General features: G+C 43.5%; 1 protein-coding gene across 5 annotated transcripts in view; it reads left to right on the plus strand.

Moving 5' to 3' along the window:
- KCNJ6 (potassium inwardly rectifying channel subfamily J member 6) overlaps positions 1-24,648 on the plus strand; it is a 167,253-nt gene that overhangs the window by 40,419 nt on the left and 102,186 nt on the right. For 2 of the 5 annotated variants that reach the window (XM_072935844.1, XM_012570140.5), the window contains exon 2: positions 13,068-13,116. The exons of 2 other annotated variants lie outside the window; for them this stretch is intronic. In XM_072935844.1, coding sequence (XP_072791945.1) covers positions 13,068-13,104 — 37 coding nt within the window. In that variant the 3' untranslated portion in view covers positions 13,105-13,116. Of the gene's footprint in view, positions 1-13,067; positions 13,117-15,595; positions 19,305-24,648 lie in introns of those variants that run through there. One more of the 5 variants, XM_072935841.1, reaches the window with a different exon arrangement.

A 24,648-nucleotide genomic window follows, 5' to 3' on the forward strand; every position in this document is an offset into this window, starting at 1 on the left:
TAATAAAGTCACAAAAGGAGATTTTTCTTCAGTAGAGTGCAAACCAATGTATTCACTTTAATACTTTAATTTAGGGCTTTTCAAAGACTGCAGAAGAGCCAGGAAGGAATTTGGAGCTGTAACCCTGCACTGAGACATCCTTACCTTGCTGGGACACATCCAGCAGAGCTCCATGAAGATGAAGAACGGCTCTGGCTGCACATAATTTCACAGTCAGGGTGTACCTGCCTGGGCTGGATCACATTCTTCAGGTTCTGCAGCTGAAATTGTGCTGGAAAGATACAGTAAAAAAAGGGAAAGAGGTGAAAAATTGTCCATAAAGCTGCACATCCAGACTTTGCAAAGAAAAATGAGCTGTTCCATGGAATGGTTAGGAAAGCCTGGAACTGATCTCTTCTAGTACAAATGCCTAGAAGCAGAGCTTTGAATTTTTCAAAACAAACAAGAAGGATTTTTAATTAAAAGGCATTGAGGAATGGCAAAATATCTTACCTAAATCTTGCTCCAGTTTTCAGTGAGTAAAGATTAATTTACCCTTAAATAACACAGTGTTTTCTGAAGTGTTAAACATTTGAGAATTATGCAGCAGACATTAAAATCAAATCAAGCTGCAAAACTCAGGAGAATTTTGTGCACCACATCCAGTCTGCAGAGTGGTAGAATGCTTATGTTAATAGGACAGCAAGAGAACTGTCAGGTGCTTATCTTTTTATTAACCAGGTTTGCACACAACTGAACAAATTCTGGGCATAATCTAGAATTTGGGGAGGAGAAAAGACAGCATTACAATAGGAAATAAGAGGGATTTTTAAAAATGGAGAAACAAATTAAGTACTCCTTCTGATTACATTTACTCCTGATTAAAATTTCACAAACCAGCTCTCAGGAAATACACTTGTAATTCTGACTAATATTGAGCTTCCTCATAATATTAAAATGCAGGAGACAATGGAGCTTGTACTGGGTTTGGGCTTGCATGGCAAGGTTTTGGTGAACTGCAGGGGTGGCTTCTCTGGGGAGCTGCCAGAAGCCTCCCCCATCTCTGTTGTCTGCAATGGAATAAAATGCTTTATCTCCATTGGAGCACATCATTTCTCCCTTTATAAGTTTACAGCTATGAATATTTCATCATTATTAACACTTAATAAGATTAAAAGCAGCAGCAGTGGCCAGCTCTGTGAGCTGACCTTTAATCACTGGCATTATGAATTATTTTGGAGGTGTTTAAACTCGAGTGAGCACAGTTTGAAGCATCTCCATTACAGAGCACTGTGTCTAAAGCACACTCTGCACAGGGGAAGTGCCATCAGCTGCACTGCCTGAAGAACACACAGATTTGCTGTGCCCGACGTGTAAATCTTTAGTCTGACTCACCCAGAGCTTGTCTGGAAATTCCAGTTGAAATATATCCTTAAAATATATCCTTAAAATATACCCCAATCCCCCAGACATGCACAAAACCTGCTGTGGTGAAGAGCTGCAGCAGGAGCAGCACCAGGACAAGGCTCCTGCAGAATAATTGACTTGTTGACAGGGATTGTTGTTCCTGAGGCTCCCTGGGGATCTCCAGGCAGCCTCTCGCTGTGCTGAGCTGGCATTTCCTCACAGGGATCAGCCCTTGGGGCTGCTTTGGACAGGAAATGTGGATTCTGTCTCTATCCTCAGCTGATGGCAAGCAGGAGCCTCCTGGAGCAGTCACAGCTTGGTCAGCTTGGTCTGAACACCAGGAGAGCCACAAGGCAATGAATTTCACCCCATTCTGCTTTTTTATTTGTGGACAACTCAGATGTTTCTGTCATTTACAATACAATTCATCCATATATATGATATAATATGTTATATATAATATATTATATTAGCACTTGAGTGAGAGCCCACCTGCAGAGCTGCCCCAGCCCTGTCCCAGCCCAGGAGGAGCTGGAGCTGCTGCAGAGAGCCCAGAGGAGGCTCCAGGATGAGCAGAGGGATGGAGCAGCTCTGCTGGGAGGAAAGGCTGGCACAGCTGGGATTGTTCCCCTGCACAGGAGAAGCTTTGGGCTGAGCTCAGGGTGGCCTTGCAGGGCCTGAAGGAGCCCCAGGAAACCTGGAGAGAGACAATTTCCAGGGCATGGAGGGACAGGACACAGGGAATGGCTTCACACTGACAGAGGGCAGGGCTGGATGGGAGGTTGGGAAGAAATCCTTTCCTGTGAGGGACATTTCACAAGGGATGGAGTGACAGGACACAGGGAGTGGCCTTCAACTGAAGGAAGGCAGGGTTATATGGGATATTGGGAATTAGGAATTGTTCCCTGGCAGGGGCTGGGATGGAATTCCCAGAGCAGCTGGGGCTGCCCCTGGATCCCTGGCAGTGCCCAAGGCCAGGTTGGACACTGGGGCTGGAGCAGCCTGGGACATTGGGAGGTGTCCCTGCCATGGCAGGGGTGGATGAGATGAACTTTAAGGTCTCTTCCAACCTAACCCATTCTGTGATTCTGCGATAATTCCTTGCAGACATTAATGACTAAAATACCTCCTCAGTCTGAAGTGAGGGGGTGCCAGAGCCGTGGGGTTCAGGCAGAGCAGCCCCTGCCCCGAGGCTGCTCAGGGAGGATAATCCCACGTGTGGATTGGGGGCACAGAGGGAAGATGCTCCCTGTGACAGCTCCGAGCCGCACGCTCCTTCCACACCTGCTGCTCCGGGAGTGTGGGAGTGTGAAGAGAGGCAGGGGAGAGGTGAGGGATAAAGTTAGATGGAGAGAAAAGGAAAGGGAGACTGTTTTAGGAAAGGTGATGGGCTGGGTAAGGCAAGAGGGAAGGAAATGAAGAGGCTGAAGGTGGGGGAGAGGAGAACACGAGGGGAGGAAGGGGTGGGAGCAAACCCTTGGCACGGCACAATAATTCTGGGATTTCAGAGAGGTTCCCTCACACCCCTGCCTTACCCATTGAACACATAATTAATCAGCTTAACTTCGTCCTTAATGAGCTGAGCACTTCCCCCAGGGATTCCTTTGCTTATTCCTGGATAACTCTCCTGTGGAGGTGCTGGTTTCCCTCTGTTGCTGCTACAGGGAACCCCAAAAACCCTACTTAGATCCCGCACCCAAATTTTCAATGGGCTGAACTTAAGGGCACAAACCCCAAGGCTGTGTCCAAATCTCCACACTTGCACCATTTCTGCTGCAGATCCTATTATTGCCTTCTTTAGCTCTGAAAAGTTAATGGTGAAGATAAACCAAAAGCTGCTTTACCTCAGAATTTCTCTTTTTTATTATTTTTTCAGTTTGGCCCAAAAAGATCTGCACAAGCAACCAAAAATTCAATTTTCTCTCAGGGAGTAGTAAATGGGAGGTATTTTCAGGTATTTTTCAGTAGGGCATGGAGGTATTATCTTTATTAGCATTTTTGCATTCATCTGACACATTACTTGTTCTTTTCCAACATCTCATAGCTTTTGAAGATTTTTTTTTTTTTGAGATAGATTTAACAACAAAAGGCTGCTAAAATTGGAAACTGTGTGAGATACTTTGGTATTATTCAATCAGAGCCAAACCTGACATTGCAGACAGTTCTTGTTTAAGATTTTTTATTGAGGGAACATGATCACAGCACAAAACAAAGAGAAATGTCAGTTCGCCTTGTTCTGTGTTCGTCATTTAAGTCTCACAAGGTACCTGAGGAAATAGGTTCAGGTTTGAGATGTTTGATCTGCTCTGTGCAGTTATGAGTTATTTTTATAATGCATCAAGGCAAGTAATAAACAAAACATCTTTTATTAGATCATTATTCTCTTAAATAGTTTAAATAATGGTTTCTAGATTAGTTCAAGCAATGCTTCCACTTATATTTTTCATTGGAAATCCTCAGTCTGTAAATATTCTTAAAGTGATTCTTCTTGAAATCTGGAATATAATGCTACAAGAATACAAGCAACCAGTTGAGATTTTCCCTTTGGGGAGCACAGAAGCAATGAGCCCATAAAAAACCCTACATATGCATTATTAACAGCTGAAAAGATTGGATCAGCATTTTTAAGCCTCTTTTCTATAGAGAATCTCCTCTTTTGGGTTTCTACCAACTCTTTTTTTAAAACAGAGTAGCTGCTGTTATCTCAAGGTAACTTACATTTCTCCTATTACAATTCAGAATATATTCATGATTTATGCCCTAAAAAGAAAAACAGCAGTTTCTTAAGAGTTTGATCCAAAGGTCTCTGCATTGGTAAGAACATTTCCACTGAAAATAGAGCTTTTCACCATGCATTAACTGCACACAGCCACCCCACCTGCAGCCTGCAGATTTCCATGGCAGAGCACACATAAGATTATCCACTCTGCCTTGAAGACCTTTTGCTGAGATGTAATTTATGCTGGTTTGTCCAAGCCTAAGTAAAAAGCTTTCAAACCTTCTCAGTGTAGCATCCCTGCCTCGCTTTGTTGCCAGGATATTCTCCTTGATTTCCAGGGAGAACTTACACTTGCTTAATTTCACAGTACAGGCAGGAAACGCTGGGTGTAAGACTGAAATCCTCCACTGCAATTACTTGCATCCATAATTTGTCAGAACATCCAAGCTGAGCTTCTCAAAAGCAGGCAGAACACGCAGCTTGCTGGCTGGAAAACACAGGAGTGGAAGCTCTCATGGTGTTCAGTCAGCCCAACTCATTGTCTTGGAATAGATGTATTTTTACTGGAATCTGAGGGAATCAAATAAATCTTTTGACTCTCTGTGGGATCTTTGTAGTGGGAGAGGAAAATTCAGCTGTTAGAGTTCACCCTCCAGAGCAAAGGAACTAAGAAAATATAACTGCCTTTAATCATGTAATCAACCACAACATTGCTTTGTCCCCACTTTAGTTCTGTAGATCCCCAAATTTATTTATTTTATTAACCAAAGCAAGAATTGTTGCTAAAATACTCTGCATCTCCTGACACTGTCACCCCTGTAAGTTAAGGATACTCAAATTCCTGCAGCTCTGAGGTTTTGCTGCCAAAGGCAGGATTTTATAATAAGTTTTCAGTTTCATGTTCTCTGCAATAGAATTTTATAGTCTAGACTTGTGAAGTTCTTCAGGTTAAGTAAAACTGAAAACCAGAGACTTGCTACAGCTTAGATCTAACTTCAAATGTCAAAACCATAAAGTCTGTCTCTCGTTCTGTTTTTTTCATAGATATGAATATTCTCTCTCCTGCAAATGCTCTCTTTTTTTCTCCTTAACTTGTTCAAATTTTATTTTATTTATTTATGGTCTGGTAGATACAAGAACATTAATAATTATTCCTGTTTACTGAACAGCAGATAGTAACATTTATCTGCTGATTCTGCTCCTTATAGGATTTCCTGCACTCAGAACCACCACACACCATCCCCACTGTTTAATATGTGAATATCTGTTCCTCCTACTTAGAGAATGACACTGCATTTGCAATGGGTTTAACCCACAATTCTGTGAGCTTTGTCCCCTTGAGTCTGAGGGGACCTGACAAGCTCCCCTAGAACTGCTGCTTGATTTTCTGCTTGGAAAAAAACTGAGATTTTTCCATACATATTTCACAGACCAAGTGTGAATGATGAGTAAGTTCACCAAAAAGTATGAGAAATGCAAAAAAAAAAAAAAAAAAAAAAATCAATTCTAGAACCCATGGAAATAAATTCAGTTCCTCCTGCTGCTAATGCAAATTTCCTCCATGTAAGACATCTTAGAGCTCCTGAGAGTGTTTTATGAGGTCTGAACACATTAATGAGCCCAACTCACCCCTGCTGCTCCATAACCTTGGTGAACCCAGCTCAGGCACTCCCTCCTTGAACTCTGCTCACTCCATCTATTCAAATATTGTATTTTAAGCTCATTCCAGCTGATGCAAATTGAAATCACCTCTTGTGCCATGAGCAGGATATTCCTATAAAATACATTTTGAGCCATTCAAGTGCTGGGATCACTGCAAGGGAGTACAGATTAGTGCTCAGCTTTGAGGCTGAGGATGAAGCCAATTTGCTGGAGATCACACAGTGCTGGGTCCTGCACACAACTGTCTTTATAAGCCTTGCCCCAACACTTAATTCTGGAAAATCAGAAAAAAAGGCAGTTGGGACCAACCTCCTTTCTTGGGACAGGCAAGACAGAAAAGGAAAAATAAACAAGATATGCATTATTTCTTATTTTGAGATGGGGAAGCAGGAACAGCAACTCCCACAGGCTTAGGTAGGCCTTGCATAAATCTTGAATTCTAGTAATAGTAAAATAATGCAATAACATAGAGTATCTCATTGCTCAAGGCCCTAAAGATGGGCTATTAAGCTATTTTTTTTTTCTTTTGTTGGATATGTTTTCAGATAGAAATGGAAGTTCCTATGGCGTTTTTCCAAAGGAAGAGCTCCAGCTTCTTCCAACAATCCCTCTCCACCTAAAATAAGCCCTGCATTTGAGAACTGAGTGTAGGCTATTGCTGGAATGAATAGCACATAATGAGAGCTGCATTTGCCTACACACCATCGCCCCAGAACCTGTGTCTAATTCATTTCTGCAAAGCATTTGGAGATGTCACAAGGAGGAAAGACACTCCATAAAATTAAATTCTATTATTCTCACTTAATAATGTTTCAAACATGAAACCGTTTTCGTGTAGTTTGAAAAGTAATTGAAGATATCCCAAGATAGATTACTCCGAGCTAAAATTCCCATAAAGGTTCTTCTTTGCTTCTTGCTCATTGAATTTGTACTTAGTGATTGAGGAGCTATTGCCTTCAAGGATGTGTCAATTGAATTACCAGGGATTTGCTACTTCAAATGTAAGAAAGCTTCATAAAATGAAGTGTAATGGATATAACGATTTGAGCTCTGATCCACAGCTGATGAAACACTGTCAGAAATTTGAGCCAAAGTTTTGGATTACCTCAGCAGATTCCTGCTGTGTTGGTGAACCTCTGTACTTGTGAGCTGACAGAAGTAAAAGAGATGTTTTAGCCATGCAGGAAACAAAAAAAAAACCTTCCCTGAAGGCTGGGCAGGCTTTCAGAGGGATGGTGACAGGCTGGACAGATGGGCAGAAAACTGTCTGAAATTCAACCAGGGCAAATACAGGGTCCTGCAGCTGGGAATAAATAACTCCAGGCACCAGCACAGACCTGCTGGAGAAGGATGTGGGAGTCCTGAGGGACACCGAGCTGTCCCCGAGCCAGCAGAGTGTCCTGGGGATCATCGGGATGGGCACTGCCAGTGGGTCAGGGGTGCCCCTGCCCCTGTGCCCAGCCCTGGGGGCACCTCTGGGTGCTGTGCCCTGCCCTGGGGGCACCTCTGGGTGCTGTGTCCGGCCCTGGGGGCACCTCTGGGTGCTGTGCCCAGCCCTGGGGGCACCTCTGGGTGCTGTGTCCAGCCCTGGGGGCACCTCTGGGTGCTGTGCCCAGCCCTGGGGGCACCTCTGGGTGCTGTGTCCAGCTCTGGGGGCACCTCTGGGTGCTGTGCCCAGCCCTGGGGGCACCTCTGGGTGCTGTGTCCAGCTCTGGCTCCTCAGCACAGCAGGGCCAGGAGCTCCTGGAGCTGAGCAAGGGCCTGGAGCAGCTCCGGGCCCAGGAAAGGCTGAGGGAGCTGGGGCTGCTCAGCCTGGAGAGAGCCCCAGTGAGAGGGGCCTGAGCCCTGTGTGTCCCTGTGTGTCCCTGTGTGTCCCTGGGTGTCCCTGTGTGTCCCTGGGTGTCCCTGGGTGTCCCTGGCTGTCCCTGTGTGTCCCTGTGTGTCCCTGTGTGCCCCAGTCTGTCCCTGTGTGTCCCTGTGTGTCCCTGTGTGTCCCAGTCTGTCCCTGTGTGTCCCTGTGTGTCCCTGTGTGCCCCAGTCTGTCCCTGTGTGTCCCTGTGAGTCCCTGGGTGTCCCTGTGTGTCCCTGTGTGTCCCTGTGTGTCCCTGGCTGTCCCTGTGTGTCCCAGTCTGTCCCTGTGTGTCCCTGTGTGTCCCTGTGTGTCCCTGGCTGTCCCTGTGTGTCCCAGTCTGTCCCAGTCTGTCCCTGTCTGTCCCTGTGTGTCCCTGTGTGTCCCTGTGTGTCCCTGTGTGTCCCTGGCTGTCCCTGGCTGTCCTTGGCTGTCCCTGTGTGCAGGGGGTCAGAGCAGCCCCAGGCTCTGCCCCAGGCCCAGCGATGGCCCCAGAGCCACGGGCAGGGGCTGAGCCCAGCAATTCCCTGCACAGGAGGCACAACTTCTGCCCTGGGCAGTGCCCAGCCCTGAGCAGAGCCCAGAGAGGCTCTGGGCTCTCCTCCCTGGCATATTCCAGAGCCAGCTGGACACAGCCCTGTGCCCTGTGCTCTGGGATGGCTCTGCTGGAGCAGGGAGGTGGCACCAGTGACCCTCTGGAATCCCTTCCAGCCTGACCATCCTGTGACCCTGGGAAAATAAATATAATGATCTCATTAATCAGTGCCAGCTGAAGCCAACAGCCATTGGAGAGGGAGTTTCAGGATGTGCCCTTGTCCTTCCATTAGAAAAATCCCAAGGAGTTCATCCACTGTCTTGTTGAAGAATATTCCATTATGAGACAAGTGACCTGGGAGCTCAATGTTTTGATTCCCATCTGGAATTTGATTCAATCTTCTCCTGCTTGACATTGAAAATGTTATTTTTGTGCTGCCTGGTTGGCACTCCTGACGTCTTCTTGTACCCCTCTGACAGAAGCGTGGCAGACTGCAGCACAGGCTGTCAGACAAGGAGAGTTTTATCCAAAATGCCTGATTTTCTTTGGCTGAGAAGGGAAAGAGTAACATGAAGGCCACACTTTCTATGTGCCCCTTTAAAACCATAAATGTTGCAACAGCATGACAATAATTTGAAATTAAATTCAGCACAAGGCAGGACATCACAGTCTCAGATATTGTAGGATGGGGCAACCACTCTTGTCTGAAGGAAGTTGCTAGAAAGGAAATTACTTAAAAAAAAAAAAGAAAACAACTCCATTAGAAAACGAGTTTGCATCTTCTTTCTTACACCCTCAGCTGAATGAAAGACCTCACAAACAATGCAAAAAGTACAAAGCAGCATTTTAAATGGCCCTTTTTGCTAGCTGAAGTTATCATGCTTCACTTAATTTAAATTTCACACATCCCTCCTTGCACCACAACGTCTCCTATTGCTGGCACTTAGGAAAGTTCACATCATTTCAAGTATGAAAAAGCAGAATTTGCTGCTTTTTAGGCACTCAGAAGTCAGTAACCATGTGAGACATCCACACACAACAAGAGCAGGGTCTGGCTCTTGTTTGGCTCCTCTGAGTTTGTGGAAGATTTGGGTTCTTCACCTCAGAGCAAGCACTGGCAGCAACAGCCCATGGATTCAAAATTCCCTGCAGAAATCACTCCGTGCTGACTACAGAGCTATGAAAAACCTGAAATATGAGCATCACTGTGTTAGGAGAGATAAAAAACGAGTCCTGCTTTTCTTGATGTGTTTTCTGAGGTGGCAATTCTTGTTTACCCAGCAATCTCCAGAGGAAACACAACCACAGTCAGCCCTTAAAGGCAACTCCTGTCCTGAAATGAAACACGGTGTTGTTTGCTTTTTTTTATCTTGTTTCGTTTTGTTGTTTGCTTTTTGTTGTTGTTGTTTTGTTTTGTGGTTTGGATTTTGGGGGTTTTTTTTGAAGGCAGCAAATCTCACTTTGCTGTCAGTCTGTGTTCAAACTCACATCTGCTAAAATCAGGAACAAAAGTATGTTTTAATGTTTGATTCTCCCCCAAGTTAATCTGCTAGAACTCATTCTGTCAGAGAGGGTGGAATTCCTTCTTTATCTGCCATCAAAAAACAAATTTCTTAGAGGTGTTCTAGCTCCCTTAAAATATTCCATTTTGAAGAAACAGAGGAGTGGAAAAATTTTCCTAATTTCCAGACCTTCATGGGTGTATGTGTGCACATCCTCATGATCATTACAGAAAGGGAAAAGGAGAAAATTTTGTATAATAATTTCATAGAGTCTGAAGTTCATTGATAACATGAGCAAAGGTTAATTTTTTCAATAAAAGTATCTGGAAATTACATGTAATTTAAAAATTTTTAGTATTCAGATATTGGATGCATATAAACATACTTTTATCTACTAAAGAAGGAAGACCAGAACTTCAGTAGTCCTGGGCATTTCTTTTAAGAAAAGTCAAATAAACTCAAAAACTTCTACATTTGCCCTTCAATATTATATTTAATACTTTAACTTTAAAATTAAATGCCATTCAAGTATTCTTTGTCATGAGACTTCATCATTAATAAAAGGTATTTAATAATAAGCAAGAGGAAAGTAATAATATTTAATATCAATTTGTTATTAGTCTAATAAATCCAGCCCTCCATCTCCAGGGCTCAAATTGATCTTTCCCAACTGTTCACTCCTGATAACTGTTCACTCCTGAGTTCTGTAGCAAAAGGAGGGAGTTTTAAGGTCACATTATAAATCACCACAGACATAAATTCCTGATGGTTTTCAGAGTACTGTTCTTTCCTTTGATGATTAATGCCATGCAAAAAAACTTTCATAGAGGAACATTTTTTTTGTAAAAAAAATTACACTCTTGTGCTACTTCTTTCTTCCTTCCTTCATTTTTTTTGCTTTCATAGCAAGGCATGAATCTGATGCAGGATTCTACATTATCAGCATGGCTTAGGGCATTGTCCTCACTCAGATCCAGGACATAACCTTAAACCTTTCTTTTCATATAAAATTCTCTCAGGGGTGTATGAATGCAGCTCTGCAGCATTCTCTGCTTGTTTCATGAATGCCATTAGTTCCTATTACTGTGACATTTGAGCCTTTTTTTTTTTTTTATCAGTAGAAGTCCAACTTTGTGAAGTGCAAGCAGTGGCTTGTTTGGTATAGAAAATATTTCTTTAGGTTTTGTGCCAGATAAAAGCCAGGACTGGGATAAGGTATTTAAGAGAGAAGAGAGGCTGTGAGGGAAAGCTGAGGGAGCTGGGAAGGGGCTGGAGAATTCCTGAGGGAGCTGGGAAGGGGCTGAGCCTGGAGAAAAGGGGGATCAGGGGGGACCTTGTGGCTCTGCACAGCTCCTGCCAGGAGGGGACAGCCGGGGGGTCGGGCTCTGCTCCAGGGAACAGGGACAGGAGGAGAGGGAATGGCCTCAGGCTGGGCCAGGGCAGGCTCAGCTGGGACAGCAGCAGCAATTTCCCCATGGAAATTCCTAATTTTCCTAATTTCACCCTTTTCTAACCATGGAAAGGCTGCTCAGGCCTTAGTGGGGCTGCCCAGGGAGCTTTGGAGTGCCCATCACTGCAGATGGCACCTGGAGGTGGCACTGAGTGCTCTGGGCTGGGGACAATGTAGGCATGGGGCACAGCTGGGACTGGATGACTCTGGAGGGCTCTTCCAACCTCAGGGATTCTGGGATTCTAAAGTAGAAGTGGACAGACCTCAGCTCCTCTGGAGTTAGGAAAGGATCCTGCCCTTGAGCAGCCTGGCACCTCTGCAGCAGGTTCTGTTGATGTCACATCCAAAGGGACTTGGAAAATCACATTGTCCTGCCAAATAACACCTGGCAGGGACAATTCATGGCAAATGGAACACAAACCCTGTGAGGAAGCACTGAGGGAGCTGGGGGTGTCCAGCCTGGAGAAAAGGAGGCTCAGGGGTGACCTTGTCACTCCCCACAGCTCCTGAAAGGTGCCTGTGCCCAGCTGGGGCTGGGCTCTTTCTCCAGGCAGCACTGACACAACCAGAGCTCACAGCCTTGAGCTGCACCAAGGGAAATACAGGCTGGATATCAGGGAAAAGTTTTTACAGAAATGGTGATAAAGTTCTGGAGTGGCTGCCCAGGAGGTGGTGGAGTCACCATCCCTGGGTGTGTTTAACAGAGCCTGGATGTGGCACTGGGTGCCAGGGCTGGGTTGAGGTGCTGGGGCTGGGTTGGACTCGATGATCTTGAAGGTCTCGTCCAACCCAGAGATTCTGGGAATTCTGTGCATTCTGTGAATTATGTGAATTCTCAGCCAGTGCATTTCCCTGGTGCCGTTTTTAGGACAGACCCAATCAAAGAGAGATGTCACCACACTGACTCCAGTCCCCAGTCACTCCAGCAGCCACTGAAGGTCCCCCTGCCCAAAACCCTCCACCTTGTCCCAAAGCTGAGATAAGGAGCTTCTGTTTGGGAAAACACACAATAAAGTCATATTTTTGTGGAAATTCTGTCCCTTACTGAATTTTTGAGGACAAAAGAGCTGAGATCTCCTCACCCATGGCCAGGAGTGCTACTTTCACACAGCCTTGACACACGTGGAGGGGTGGGGGGTGGGACTCCTGCCAGAGTGATCAGAGGAGTCACAACAACCCCACCACATCCTCTCAAAAACACTTAACTGGAGTTTCAAGAGCTTTGCAGTTTTCTTTCAGCCCCAACATTGGCTCTGAAATCAGGAGATTGGGCCCAGCCTCAACTGCTCTGGTTGAGCTGTGGTTTGGGATATTGGATTTTCACGAAATTCAAGGGCTCTTAACTGAGCAAGCCTCGGTCTTGGCTACAGCAGCTACAATTGTCTGAAATGGAAAAAAAAAAAAAAGTCAAATTAAAAAAAAGAAATAAGGCAAGGAACAAGAGACAAAGACCAGCATGTTTGATTGGGAGCCCCTCAAGTATCTCAGTTCATCTCGGTGTCAGCCCAGTGCCACATCACACACTCCAGCTCCCATAGAAAATCCATTTATTTCTAAATAAGTGCTTTTTTCCTGCAGTGTAAGTGGTTTGTGGGTTGCTCTTTTGTCAGGAAGGCCTAACACGCTGGAGTATTTTAGCAGAGAGTGAAAAAACATGGGAGGGCTTCCTCCTCCGTTATCACTTTGATTGAATAATTTCAATTTCTCCATCTAGATACACACAGATAAATAAATACAAGCTTCACACTTCATAGTAGGAAAAATTGAGAAATTACAAGAAAAAAACCCAAAAAGCCCACAGAGGTTCAGGCTATTTAGGAGTGAAGTTATATCCCTAAATAAAATAGAAATATATAATAGATAAATGTCCTCCCCTCACTTTGCCACTTGCACTCAGGTGTATTTTCATTTCTATATTACATATATCTATATATATTTGTTTTTCATTTTGTCTGTTCCCCCAGGAGAAGCCCCAAAGAGAAACAGAGATGGCCAAATTGACAGAGTCGATGAGTGAGTACAAATAGGAAGTTCAACCACTTTCTCTTTCCATCTGTCCCCCTCCCTCTCATAAAGCCACAAACCCAGAACGCAGTGCCTGCACCCAGGGACCTCATTCAGCCCTGTCTTCACTCCCAAATTCATCATAAATCATTCCACTCCTAAAAAAAAAGAAAAGAAAATAGGAATCCCCAGAAAAAGGGCTGCTATTTTCTTCATGCACTGCTTAAATCACATCTATTTGGGCTTAAATCCAGCAAAGAAACTGCTCCATGTTTGACTTTGTAAGCCTGAGGGGTTTTTTAAAATAGAATGTAACTAATTGTGGATTTAATAAGTGCCTAATTTACTTGATTCATGTGTTCCTTTACAAGCTTACAGAAGGTCACTCTAAATCCAGTGCAATTATTCAGGATTGTTGCCTTTGCCACATTCATCCAATGGGAATTATGGCCAGAGATGTATCTGGAAAGCTTTCAGCTGGTTTCTCTGGTTTGTGAGAGTTTTGTGTTGTCTTAAATGTGTGCCCAGCAAGAAATAGTTTGTATTTTTGCCATATTTTGGGATCTAGGTAATGGAGTAGTGGCTGTAAGCTTTTGTAGCTGATAGAATCAGGCTGGATAATTTATTTGTGAACAAAATCTGGAGACCATTTAGAGTGAAATCCTGGTAGATCACTGCCTCTTACCCAAAATTTATCAGCTCCAAAGCCTATGGAAGCGTAAATTAATTGACTCAAAAGGGAGAAATATTTCAATTTGCTTAACCCAGAGACTACAGAAAGACAGAAACACAGATATGCACAACTTGTTTCTATCAGAAATTTCTTTCCAGTTCCTTTTTTTTGCTTCTGTACAGAAGGCCTGTTCCTAGGGCAGCACTTCCCTGACTTTTTCCTTTCCCAAATCCTCTGTCACCTTTTGAAATCATTCTCTGCATCTCCTTGCCCGTGTCATTGCAGGGCAGAACCACCACTACAAGCTACAGAAAAATGATTTCAGTATCAGAAACAGCCAATTCCACAAAAAGGTGCAGCAGGCCTGGGAGATCTCAAAGATCTTTTTATTCCAACCCACCTGCCAAGGGTGGTGGGCAGGGGCTGGCACAGGGGTGGCTGCCCCTGGATCCCTGGCAGTGCCCAAGGCCAGGCTGGACACTGGGGTTGGAGCAGCCTGGGACAGTGGGAGGTGTCCCTGCCATGGCAGGGGTGGCACTGGATGAGTTTTAAGGTCACTTCCAACACAAACTATCCTGGGATTCTCTGATTTTATATTGCTGCAGTATATATATAGAAGTATAAATAAATAAGTAAAAAAATAAATAAATAAACAAATAAATATATCTATCTATATCTATATCTATATCTATATCTATATCTATATCTATATCTATATCTATATCTATATCTATATCTATATCTATATCTATCTATATCTATATCTAAATATATCAGTTTTTGTCCATGGTGCAGCCAAGCCGGGGTGGTAACAGAGGAAATCACAAAATTGCAGCTTGAGACAGAGTAAAAATTTAACAAGGTAAAAATCCATTTAAATTTAGGTGAAATGTGCCACTTTAAACTTGCTAAATATGCTGTTTAGTCTGGTGACTGCAAGCCTAGCAAAACTGCCCCAGCTAAAAAAAAAAATGAAAATGCAAATTTCCACACTAAAAAATAAGAGATAAAAATGACTCCTCAAACCTTAAAACAGACAAAACAAAATAACCCAAGAGTTCTTTCTGTACTTTCTAACAAAAACTAAGTACAACTAGCTATAAGTATAATATAAAATCAGTAAAATAAATATACATTAACCTATTATAAAATTCTATACATATAAAAATTTTAAAAAGTAATTTAAAAAATCAAAAGTTCTCAGAAGTACACATGTCCATCAGAGGACAATAAGTCCTGACACGGGTCCACAGCGCTGTAAATAAACATACCCATTCCCTACAAATCTTTATTAAAATTATAAAATTTAATTTTTTGTCCTGCCAGTTATTTCATCTGACTTCTCTGAGACAGAATGATGCTTAAGGGGTTTATTGCTGCTTTGTGTGAGGATTTTTGATACTTCATCTGAGACTTTTACAAATTTTTCAGCTAATTTCATGACATTTTAAAATATTTTTAATCCTAGACAGCATTGCAAGATGTAAATAAAATACTTAGTGAGTGTACAGCAGTACTTATTTTAAAGTTGGTGCAGAGTAAAATGAGATAAATGGAATAGATAAATGGACCTCTGGCTTGGACTGCAGGATCTTTTTCTTGGAACTGAGAAAATAAAGGAGGACATTCAAGTCCTGAAAGGGTTTCAGAGACCTGGAGAAATGGCTTGACCATGGTACCAATATAACAGAATTATTACTTGCCTTCCTGTTTCACCAGAGCTGCTCTGCTCTCTTCCCTCTGTTCACATCTTTGCACAGCCCCAGGAAAAATCAATCCCCTTCCCTGCACTGCTCTGTATTTTCTCTCTCTCAGAACACCCTGCTGAAGTTGTCAAGCACTGCTTTCTGCCCCTTCTCCTCCATAAAGATTTTCTGGATGTTTCTGCACTAATCAAAGCCCCTGGACCTGAGATTTACATCACACCCCACACCAAGAGGGAGACTGAGAGAACACTGATGCAGAGGTTGTTCTAAGGCTGGTTTGATTGTTGTTTTTGTTTGATTGTTTTTGTTTTGTTTTGTTTTGTTTTGTTTTGTTTTGGTTTGGTTTGGTTTGGTTTGGTTTGGTTTGGGTTTTTTTTGCCAGCAGGAATAAGTCTATATTTTTCTCACATTTTGCATTTCCATTCTCAGAGTCTCTGTCATGTTGTAGGGAACATTGGTAAGGAAAAAATTGCAATATTGTTTTTTTCTGTCCTCTTTCCATGTAACTATTATGACGATGGGAAGAGATGAGGTATCATGACAGAGCCTTGTACTTGAGATCTGTTTTCCTTGAAAGTTTAAAAAAAAAAAAAAAAGTGAGGGGAAAAATCATTTTAATACAACAGTTAAAGTACAAACTAGTAAGAAATGTTCTGCTAAATTTTTCAAGATAGTCCCTAAGAGCAGATACAGAAGCAGAAATGAATACCAAATAACACCACTCCTTGCCTCAAGTTATTATTTTACAACTTTTGCACAGAATTAATAGAAAGCCACCACAATTACACTGAGCCCCAGGGAACTGTCCAAGAATTCCTTTATAATGCCTTAAAATCCATATGCATTTTAAAATTTCTTTATAGCCTGAATTAGTCAATTTTCCTCACATAACCTCAAAATACTTAAAAGCTGAGCATATCCAGGAAGCCAAAAATGAAATTTTTTTCCATGCAACTTTTGTTTTCTTCTTTCCCTGCTGTTTTCAAGCTCCCTGTGCCCCAGTGATCATTTTTAACCCAAATGCCATCCTCAGGCCTGCAAATGGCTAAAGCCCAGCAGGGAAGGTAGGAGAGCAAATATTTAACAGCAGAGGAAGGAATCAAGTGTTCATCCTACTTATTTGTCCAATATGAAAATTTTATTTAGAGAAACATCCTCCACAGAACTCTCCAGTCCTTGGGGATGATCCTCGTTGGGAATGTTTTGTGGAATGAGCACTACAAGATGTTTAGTGAGTAGCCAAATATGTTGGTGTATTTAATAAAAGTTATTTTGGGGCTGTCAAAGCTCTCAGTTTTGCAGAAACGTGGATTTGGTGTGCCATGGTGTGGGAATCCAGAGCTTCCCTCTGGCTGCCCTGGCAGGTCTGGGACCCTGGCAGGGGGTCAGGAACCCCCCTGGACAGAGCCCCCAGAGACACTGTCTGTGATCTCTGTCCATGGAAAAGAGTTTTCAATCTTACAGGGTGAATTACAAGCTCTGAGTGTTTGATATCAGTAATAATTAAGTGTGACACAGGTGCAAAAGTAAAATTTTAGGATTCTAGATTAGGGCTCCAAAGGGGACAAGATGGAGGAAATTGGGTGTGTCTTGTCCTTTTTCTTCTTCTTCATGCCCTCCATGTTTCACTGTAGTGTTGGCATTTTTCTATTAATTTAGGCTAGAAACACGCTGTTCAACATAGATGATAGACATTAGCACATTATTATAAATATAGCACACATAATTTCTAGTGTATCATGTTTATAACATCCCACTGAGGGGCAGAGCCCCACACGCTGCCCTGCAGGACAGACCTGCAGCAGCAGAACGTGTTATAGATAAGCAGAATAAACAACCTTAACAACCAGCACAGACAAATTATAACTTCTTCTTTAGCAACAAAGCAAAAAAAAAAAAAGATTTTCTACAATCTCAGAATCATCAATACCACAAATTCCAACACCATGGGATGTGCCATGAGCAGGGGGAAGCTGCTCCAGGCTGGGAATGGATGGGAAATGGGCAGGGCTGGGTGTCTGACCCTGACATCCAGTTCAGATCTGCTCCCCCAGCAGGGACTCAGCAGTGACCAGAGCTGTTTGCTCTGCTGCCCAGTCACTCCACACACACACCTGCCTGAGGACAGCCAGAGGCAGCAGAGATGCTTTAAAATAAGGTTGCTCCTTCATTTCTTACAAAAATGTGAGCTCCAAATGTCCATGGATGCTGGAGCCCCCCCTAGATCAAGGGTGGCTCCGTGTGGTGGAAAAGTCTCTCCTCCAAGCCGTGCTTCCAAAGAAAGGCTCAGCAGTCTCTGTTGTTGGTCTCAAGGCAGTTTATTGCAAGTTATCTAAAAGATTTTCTCCTTGGGCTGCTGTGGTTTGCTCACAGCTCAGGCAGAGGCACACACACACCCTGACATCCTCTCTGACTCCCGACTGCTTCTTCTCTCCCTGCCCAGGGCTGCTGCTGTCTTTTATATGGGACATTACGTGTTACATGGGTACAGTTTTTCCCCAGTGCCTATTACCTATATTAAATGGTGCTTTTCTATCTTTTATATGGTACATTACGTGTTACATGGGTACAGTTTTTCCCCAATACCTATTACCTATATTAAATGGTGCTTTTCTACTCTAAACCAATCTGTGAGTGCCAACATCACCAAGAACATGGAGGTAAGGAAGGAGAAAGAGGGAGGACAGGGCAGGCCCAGATCCCTCCATCTTAAAACTTCTGACCCCCATGTACAAAACCAAAAGCTCCCTGTACAGCACTCACAAATTCTTCCCTTTACTTTGTAACTACTTCTACTGTAATATCTAAACTTTTGTGACTTCTTGTTCTTCCTGCAAGGTTGGTAAATCATTCCATGGTTCAAACCCAAAATCACAGCTGTTTCCAGCTGCCTGCCAGGGTCTCAAATGCTTCTGACCAGGGCCCGGAACCTCCAAAAATGTCTGAGGGACATTTTGAGTTCCGACACGTGGACATATTTCCACAGACAGTGCAATGATGAATACTGAGACCTCAGATGACTCCAGATAAAATTCAGAATTGTGGATGCCACCAATTTTACTCAGGGAGGGGGTAGAAAGAATATAAGCCAATCTGAAGGAATTTTAGGAGCAGACAAACCCCAGGAGAGAGTTGGTTTATCATTAAGTGTTTTTCCTTAATGGTTTCTTTTCCTTGTCTGTGGTGTCTGAGCCTGAAGTGTCCCTATTGCTCTCTCAGACTTGTAGGGAGAGATTATAAAGACAAAAAATGTTTCTGCTTTGAGTTACTTGAAAGTCACAGCATTTCCAGATCTATACATGCCAGGGTAGTCTGGACTTCTATTGAGCAGTTCTGATGATTTAACATAAAACACTAATTCAAGTGTTGTATAACATGTAAGAAAAACGTGTAGCAAATACATACCCAACCTTCTCTCTGCCTATAGGACATTGTAAAATTCCTACTTCCTTTCGTTCCTCCAGTACTACACCTTTTGTCTTTGCCTTTTGTTCAGTTTCCTGGGCTGCATCTACAGAATTGTTGGCAGGAATTTAGAGGGAGAGTCTGTCCCTGTGCTCAGGTGAGAGCCCTGAGAGCTGCAGAGCTGCCCCAGCCCTGTCCCAGCCCAGGAGGAGCTGGAGCTGCTGCAGAGAGCCCAGAGGAGGCTCCAGGATGAGCAGAGGGATGGAGCAGCTGTGCTGGGAGGAAAGGCTGGCACAGCTGGGATTGTTCCCCTGCACAGGAGAAGCTTTGGGCTGAGCTCAGGGTGGCCTTGCAGGGCCTGGAGGAGCCCCAGGAAACCTGGAGAGAGACAATTTCCAGGGCATGGAGGGACAGCACACAGGGAATGGCTTCCAACTGAGAGAAGGAAGGCTTATATTGGATATCAGGAAGGAATTGCTCCCTGTGATGGAAATGAGGGGCTGGGATGGAATTCCCAGAGCAGCTGTGGCTGCCCCTGGATCCCTGGCAGTGCCCAAGGCCAGGTTGGACACTGGGCTTGGAGCAGCCTGGGACAGTGGGAGGTGTCCCTGCCATGGCAGGGGGGGCATGGGATGATCTTAAGGCCATTCTATGATTCTGTGATTTTAACTTTTCCTGCTCTCAGCAGTCAGTGGTGCAGCAATGCTGCCCTGTGTGAACACCACACCCCTTGTGCAGGTGCAGAACCAAGGCTTTAAAAACTGATCCTAAAGCCTGACTTTCATCTCCTCAGTCCAGAGCACTGATTATTCACTCTCAGTAAGCATTTCTAAGGACAAATGCAACCAGGGACCTCATAAAACGGGAAAGCTGGACAGGACAGAACGCACATCCAACCAATATGATTAATGCAACGTTCTCCATTTATTAGTGAGAAGATAGCACTTTATATACACTTCTATATAGTTTACAGTTTACAAAGGCACTCTCATTGGCAGGCTAACATTGTTTGTCTTTGTCTTAAGGTGGACTAAACTTCACATTATAAACCTATGCTCCTTCAGACCCAGACAGCCCAGTGCTTCACATCACACCTTAATAGAATTTCTAACTGTGCCACAAACTCTTAATTTCTAACTGTGCCACAAACTCTTAATTTCTAACTGTGCCACAAACTCTTAATTTCTAACTGTGCCACAAACTCTTAATTTCTAACTGTGTCACAGGCTGGAAGGCCTCACAAGGCCCAATCTGAGGCCTAGACTGAAGTAGCTCAAATCTCATTCCAGACATAAATCAGACATTTATCACACATAAATCATGCCCTCTCTCTCAGAAATGCTGCAACAAACAAACTTCCCGTTGAACATTTTCCACTGGTATCAAGTGCCACCCATTTGCTACAAAGTGCAGATTCTTAAAATGCAAAATTCAAAAGCAAGAACTCCAAAACACTTGGAAAACTCATTCAAGAAAGACATTTGCCTGTTTTGGGGGAGTAATTTATTTTGAAAATATCCAGATGTCCTTTGGTTATCCTTTTTTTTGAGGTGTGCCAAGAGCAGAATAGGAAGGCTGTTTTTCCCTCAATATGCATTTTTCTTATCTCATGTTCTGTTGTTGCAGTTATTACTGGAGAAGAAATTTTGTACCAAATATTAAGCTCCAGATGGAAGCGATACATCTAATTCTTGTTGATTCAGTACTGTTTATGTAGGTTGCTAACATTTATTTCCAACTTAATTCCCTAAATCTTTGGTCAAATTTGAATTAAAAGTAACCAGTATATGTATGATTTTATTATTGTTGTTGTTTTGGTTGTTTCAGCAGAAATTAGCTGATGCTAATACAATCAAAAGAACAGAAAGAACACTGCTATTATTAAATGAAAAAAACAGTGTATTCTTTGAGGCAAAGGTCAGGGTTTGAGGGGAGAATGAAATTCTAAAGCAGGAATTCATTATGCAGGAAAGTAAGAATTTTATTGTCTCAGTGATGCACTGACAGGGGCCTAGAAGAGCTGTGAACTTATTTATGCAATAATTAACAAAGGAAACTTGTCTTAGGCAGGAAGATGATTGACACCTTTTCCAGTCCTGGGTATATAACATTGTGAAGAGCATTTTCTTGGCATTCTCTGAGCTTTTAAGGGTCTTATCTTTACCTTTTCTCTGCAAGTGCGAAGGACAAAAATTGGGGTTTTTTTTCCTCCCACATGAACACCAAAACTCTCACAAAGTCATTTGATTCTAGAAGCTTGGATTTTTCAAAAACATATTAAATTTTGATAGCACTGCTAATATTCCTTGGCTAAGCTAAGAATCTTTGTGAAAATTAAATTCCAGATCTCAGGGATGAGATAACCAAGAGCTGAATTATGAATGAAGTAAAAATTTTTGGTTTTCTAGTTAGGAAGAGTGATTACATACAGGCTACACTGGACTTCATCTCCCTGAAACAGAGTAGTTTCTGTTCCTTCCACCTTTATATATATATTCCTTTAGTTTTATTAGCTCCAGGTCACCCATTGCTAAATCACCCACTTCTAAAATAAAGGCTGCAGTCAGCTGCCACTATTTCAAAATTCTCAATGTTCCTTTGCATTCCTGTGGCCCACAGCAGAGTCAAGCTGGGTTTTCCAGGGCCATCCTTCCCAGGACATTTGGGATTTGATTCCATGCTGCATCAAAGTTGTTTAGGTACAAAGCTTTTAGATAAAACACTTTCCCAGCTTCCCAGGACACTGCTCTCTTCAGATCCCAATCCATGGTCCTATTGCATCAACATCTTCTGAAGGGAAAATTTGTGACTCTGGATGAGTTTTGGTATGAGATACACTTAGGAATGAGATGATCTTCAGAGGGAAAATATAAGCCCAGGGGGGTTGGAAATTATAATTAATTTAAGCATGTGCAGAAATTTAATATTGAAAGCAGAAGTAATTTCAGATTTTAAGAACCAGATTTTGAGGACCTTGGTCAAAAATGTCAATTAAGTGGTTTAAGCATTATTTTTTCATAATACCTAAATAATAAGTGTGTGTTCAGTTGTGGGCTAGGGAGAATTCCCCCTTAACTATCCCTGGAAGTTTTCAAATCCAGCTTGGAGCAGCCTGGGACAGTGGAAGTTGTCCCTGCCCATGGCAGGGCTGGCACTGGATGAGCTTTAAGTTCTGTCCCAGCCCAAATCGTTTCATGGTCTATTTGGAGCTTGGTTTCATAATCTTAATGCTCTTCTAATGCAGAGCTTTTTCTCCATTTAACATCCACTTAAATCTTCCAGAGGTGCCAACCAACTCATTCAGCTGGAGAAGTGAACATTGTGCAGTGCTGGAACAGCAGCTTCCACCTGTAAAGAGCAGGAAGTTCAGTTTTTATCACTCAGGATAAAAAAAGTCATTAAAAATGTCTAATCAAGTGTCTCCACACAGAGCAGATGAGTCGAATTCGAGGGTGAAAAAAAGGATCAATGTTTCTGAAAGCTGTAGAAACCTTTTTGTACTGGATCAGCCTTAGCAAGCAGAGAAAAGACCATAATGGATTTTAGTTCTAGGAAATAGAATGTGAGGGACAGCAAAAAATGTTGGTCAACAGCGAAGGGAAAACCATAACAGAAAAACGAAACAAAAAACATTTGAGATGTACAAGTACAGCTGTTAACAACTAGTACCATAAAGTATTGGATTTTTAAAACCTTAGACTTTGAAAATTGTTTGCAAAGCATCCAGAATCAATGACTGGAAAATATCATAGAGCATGGCAAGATAAACTATTTGATGTGAAAGAGAAATGTCCAACATCATTGGAAAAAAGGGCCCAGTTGCACTTTCCAATATAAACAATGAGATAAAGGTTTTTTCAGGGTGTTTTGGACAGATGTCTTTTAATTGCCTTTTAATCAGCTATTAAATTAATCCCTAAAGCTGGACTATGCTCTCCCTGTATTTTTCACCTGTGCCTTCATTGCTCTCCAAACATTTTACAAGGGATAACAGGGACAATATTACCCATATTAAAGGCAAATAATGCCTGGAAGTGTGTGCACAGAACACATTAATTCAAACTGTTATTGCTGAGTGACTGCCCATACTCACAGCTCAGCCTCTTCCAAGTTTATTTACCACTATTCCTTTCACCATAAAATATCTTGAACTACAAGGAGGAGAAAAGCAGAAAGACTCCAGTGGGAGTCATTCCCCACAGTGAGAGAGCTGTTAAAATATAAACCAAGAAGAAGGCAGAGACCTGCAAGATCTGTCCCCTTCTGAGGGAGCCCAGTGCTGTTTTCAGAGCCAGGGCTGGGCACTGGGGCTGTTCTGCTCCTCAAAATCAGTCAATCCCTGATTTCAGCATTATTCCCTTTGCTGTTCCTGCCCAGGAATGTCTCACAGGCTTCTCTCTCTGCAGGAAAAGGAGGACACAGCTGTGTTCACCTGCTGATCCTCACTGTTGGCACTGCACTGAAATTCTGCCATGTAATGAGAGATTGCTCTTTCTTCCTAAATAATTCCCCTATCTCCCTTCTTCAAACATTTGCCAGCTTGCAGAACCTCTCTCTAATCACCCTGTTTGATTTCATAATCCACATCAGCATCCAGAGCCTGCAGTCCTGGTGTTCTTTGCTGAACTCCCCCCACTCTGTCATCCTCACACTCCAGAAGTACATTTATTAATGCACATACCTGTGAGAGGAATAGCACAAAACAGAAAAGTTCATCAAAACTAAAACCCTGTGTTCCTTCAGGGCAGACACAGGTGATCCAGCACAGCTGCTGGTAAAGTACCTCAGGTTGGTGCACTTCTCCTTGCACCCCCTGGCACCACTGAGGTGGTATTTGAGTATTTGAGTGCCTCAAATATTCAGTGCAGGAGAGACCTGGAGGGGCTGGAGCGTGTCCAGGGCAGGGAACGGAGCTGGGAAGGGGCTGGAGAATTCCTGAGGGAGCTGGGAAGGGGCTGAGCCTGGAGAAAAGGAGGCTCAGGGGGGACCTTGTGGCTCTGCACAGCTCCTGCCAGGAGGGGACAGCCGGGGGGTCGGGCTCTGCTCCAGGGAACAGGGACAGGACAAGGGGAAATGGCCTCAGGCTGGGCCAGCAGAGGCTCAGCTTGGACAGCAGCAGCAATTTCCCCATGGAAAGGGTGCTCAGGCCCTGGCAGGGGCTGCCCAGGGGGGTTTGGAGTGCCCATCCCTGCAGGTGTCCCCTGGAGGTGGCACTGAGTGCTCTGGGCTGGGGACAAGGTGGGGATGCTCTGGGAATTCCATCCCATCCATGCCCACCCTTCCAGGGAACAATTCCCAATTCCCAATTTCCCATCCAGCCCTGCCCTCTGGCAGTGGGAGCCATTCTCTGTGCCCTGTCCCTCCATGCCCTGGAAATTGTCTCTCTCCAGGTTTCCTGGGGCTCCTCCAGGCCCTGCAAGGCCACCCTGAGTTCAGCCCAAAGCTTCTCCTGTGCAGGGGAACAATCGCAGCTGGGACTCTTTGACATTGGAAGACTTTTCCAGCCTTAAGGACTCTGAGATTCTCATGCTCTGCCCCTCCTGCCTGACTCCAAGTGTCCCTCCATGTCTTCAAACCGCTCACACTTCACCCATGGAACAAAGGGAAGCTGAATTCTCCTCCCACTGCCTGAGGAAGAGTGATGGGGAGATGATTATGCTTCCAAATCATGACACTTTCAATTACCATTTTCCTTCATTCACAAGAGCTAAATCACACAATGATTGTCACTGTCTGACATATTTATCATTGTCAGGC

The sequence above is a fragment of the Taeniopygia guttata genome, chromosome 1, assembly GCF_048771995.1.
Source record: "Taeniopygia guttata chromosome 1, bTaeGut7.mat, whole genome shotgun sequence".
NCBI lineage: Eukaryota > Metazoa > Chordata > Aves > Passeriformes > Estrildidae > Taeniopygia > Taeniopygia guttata.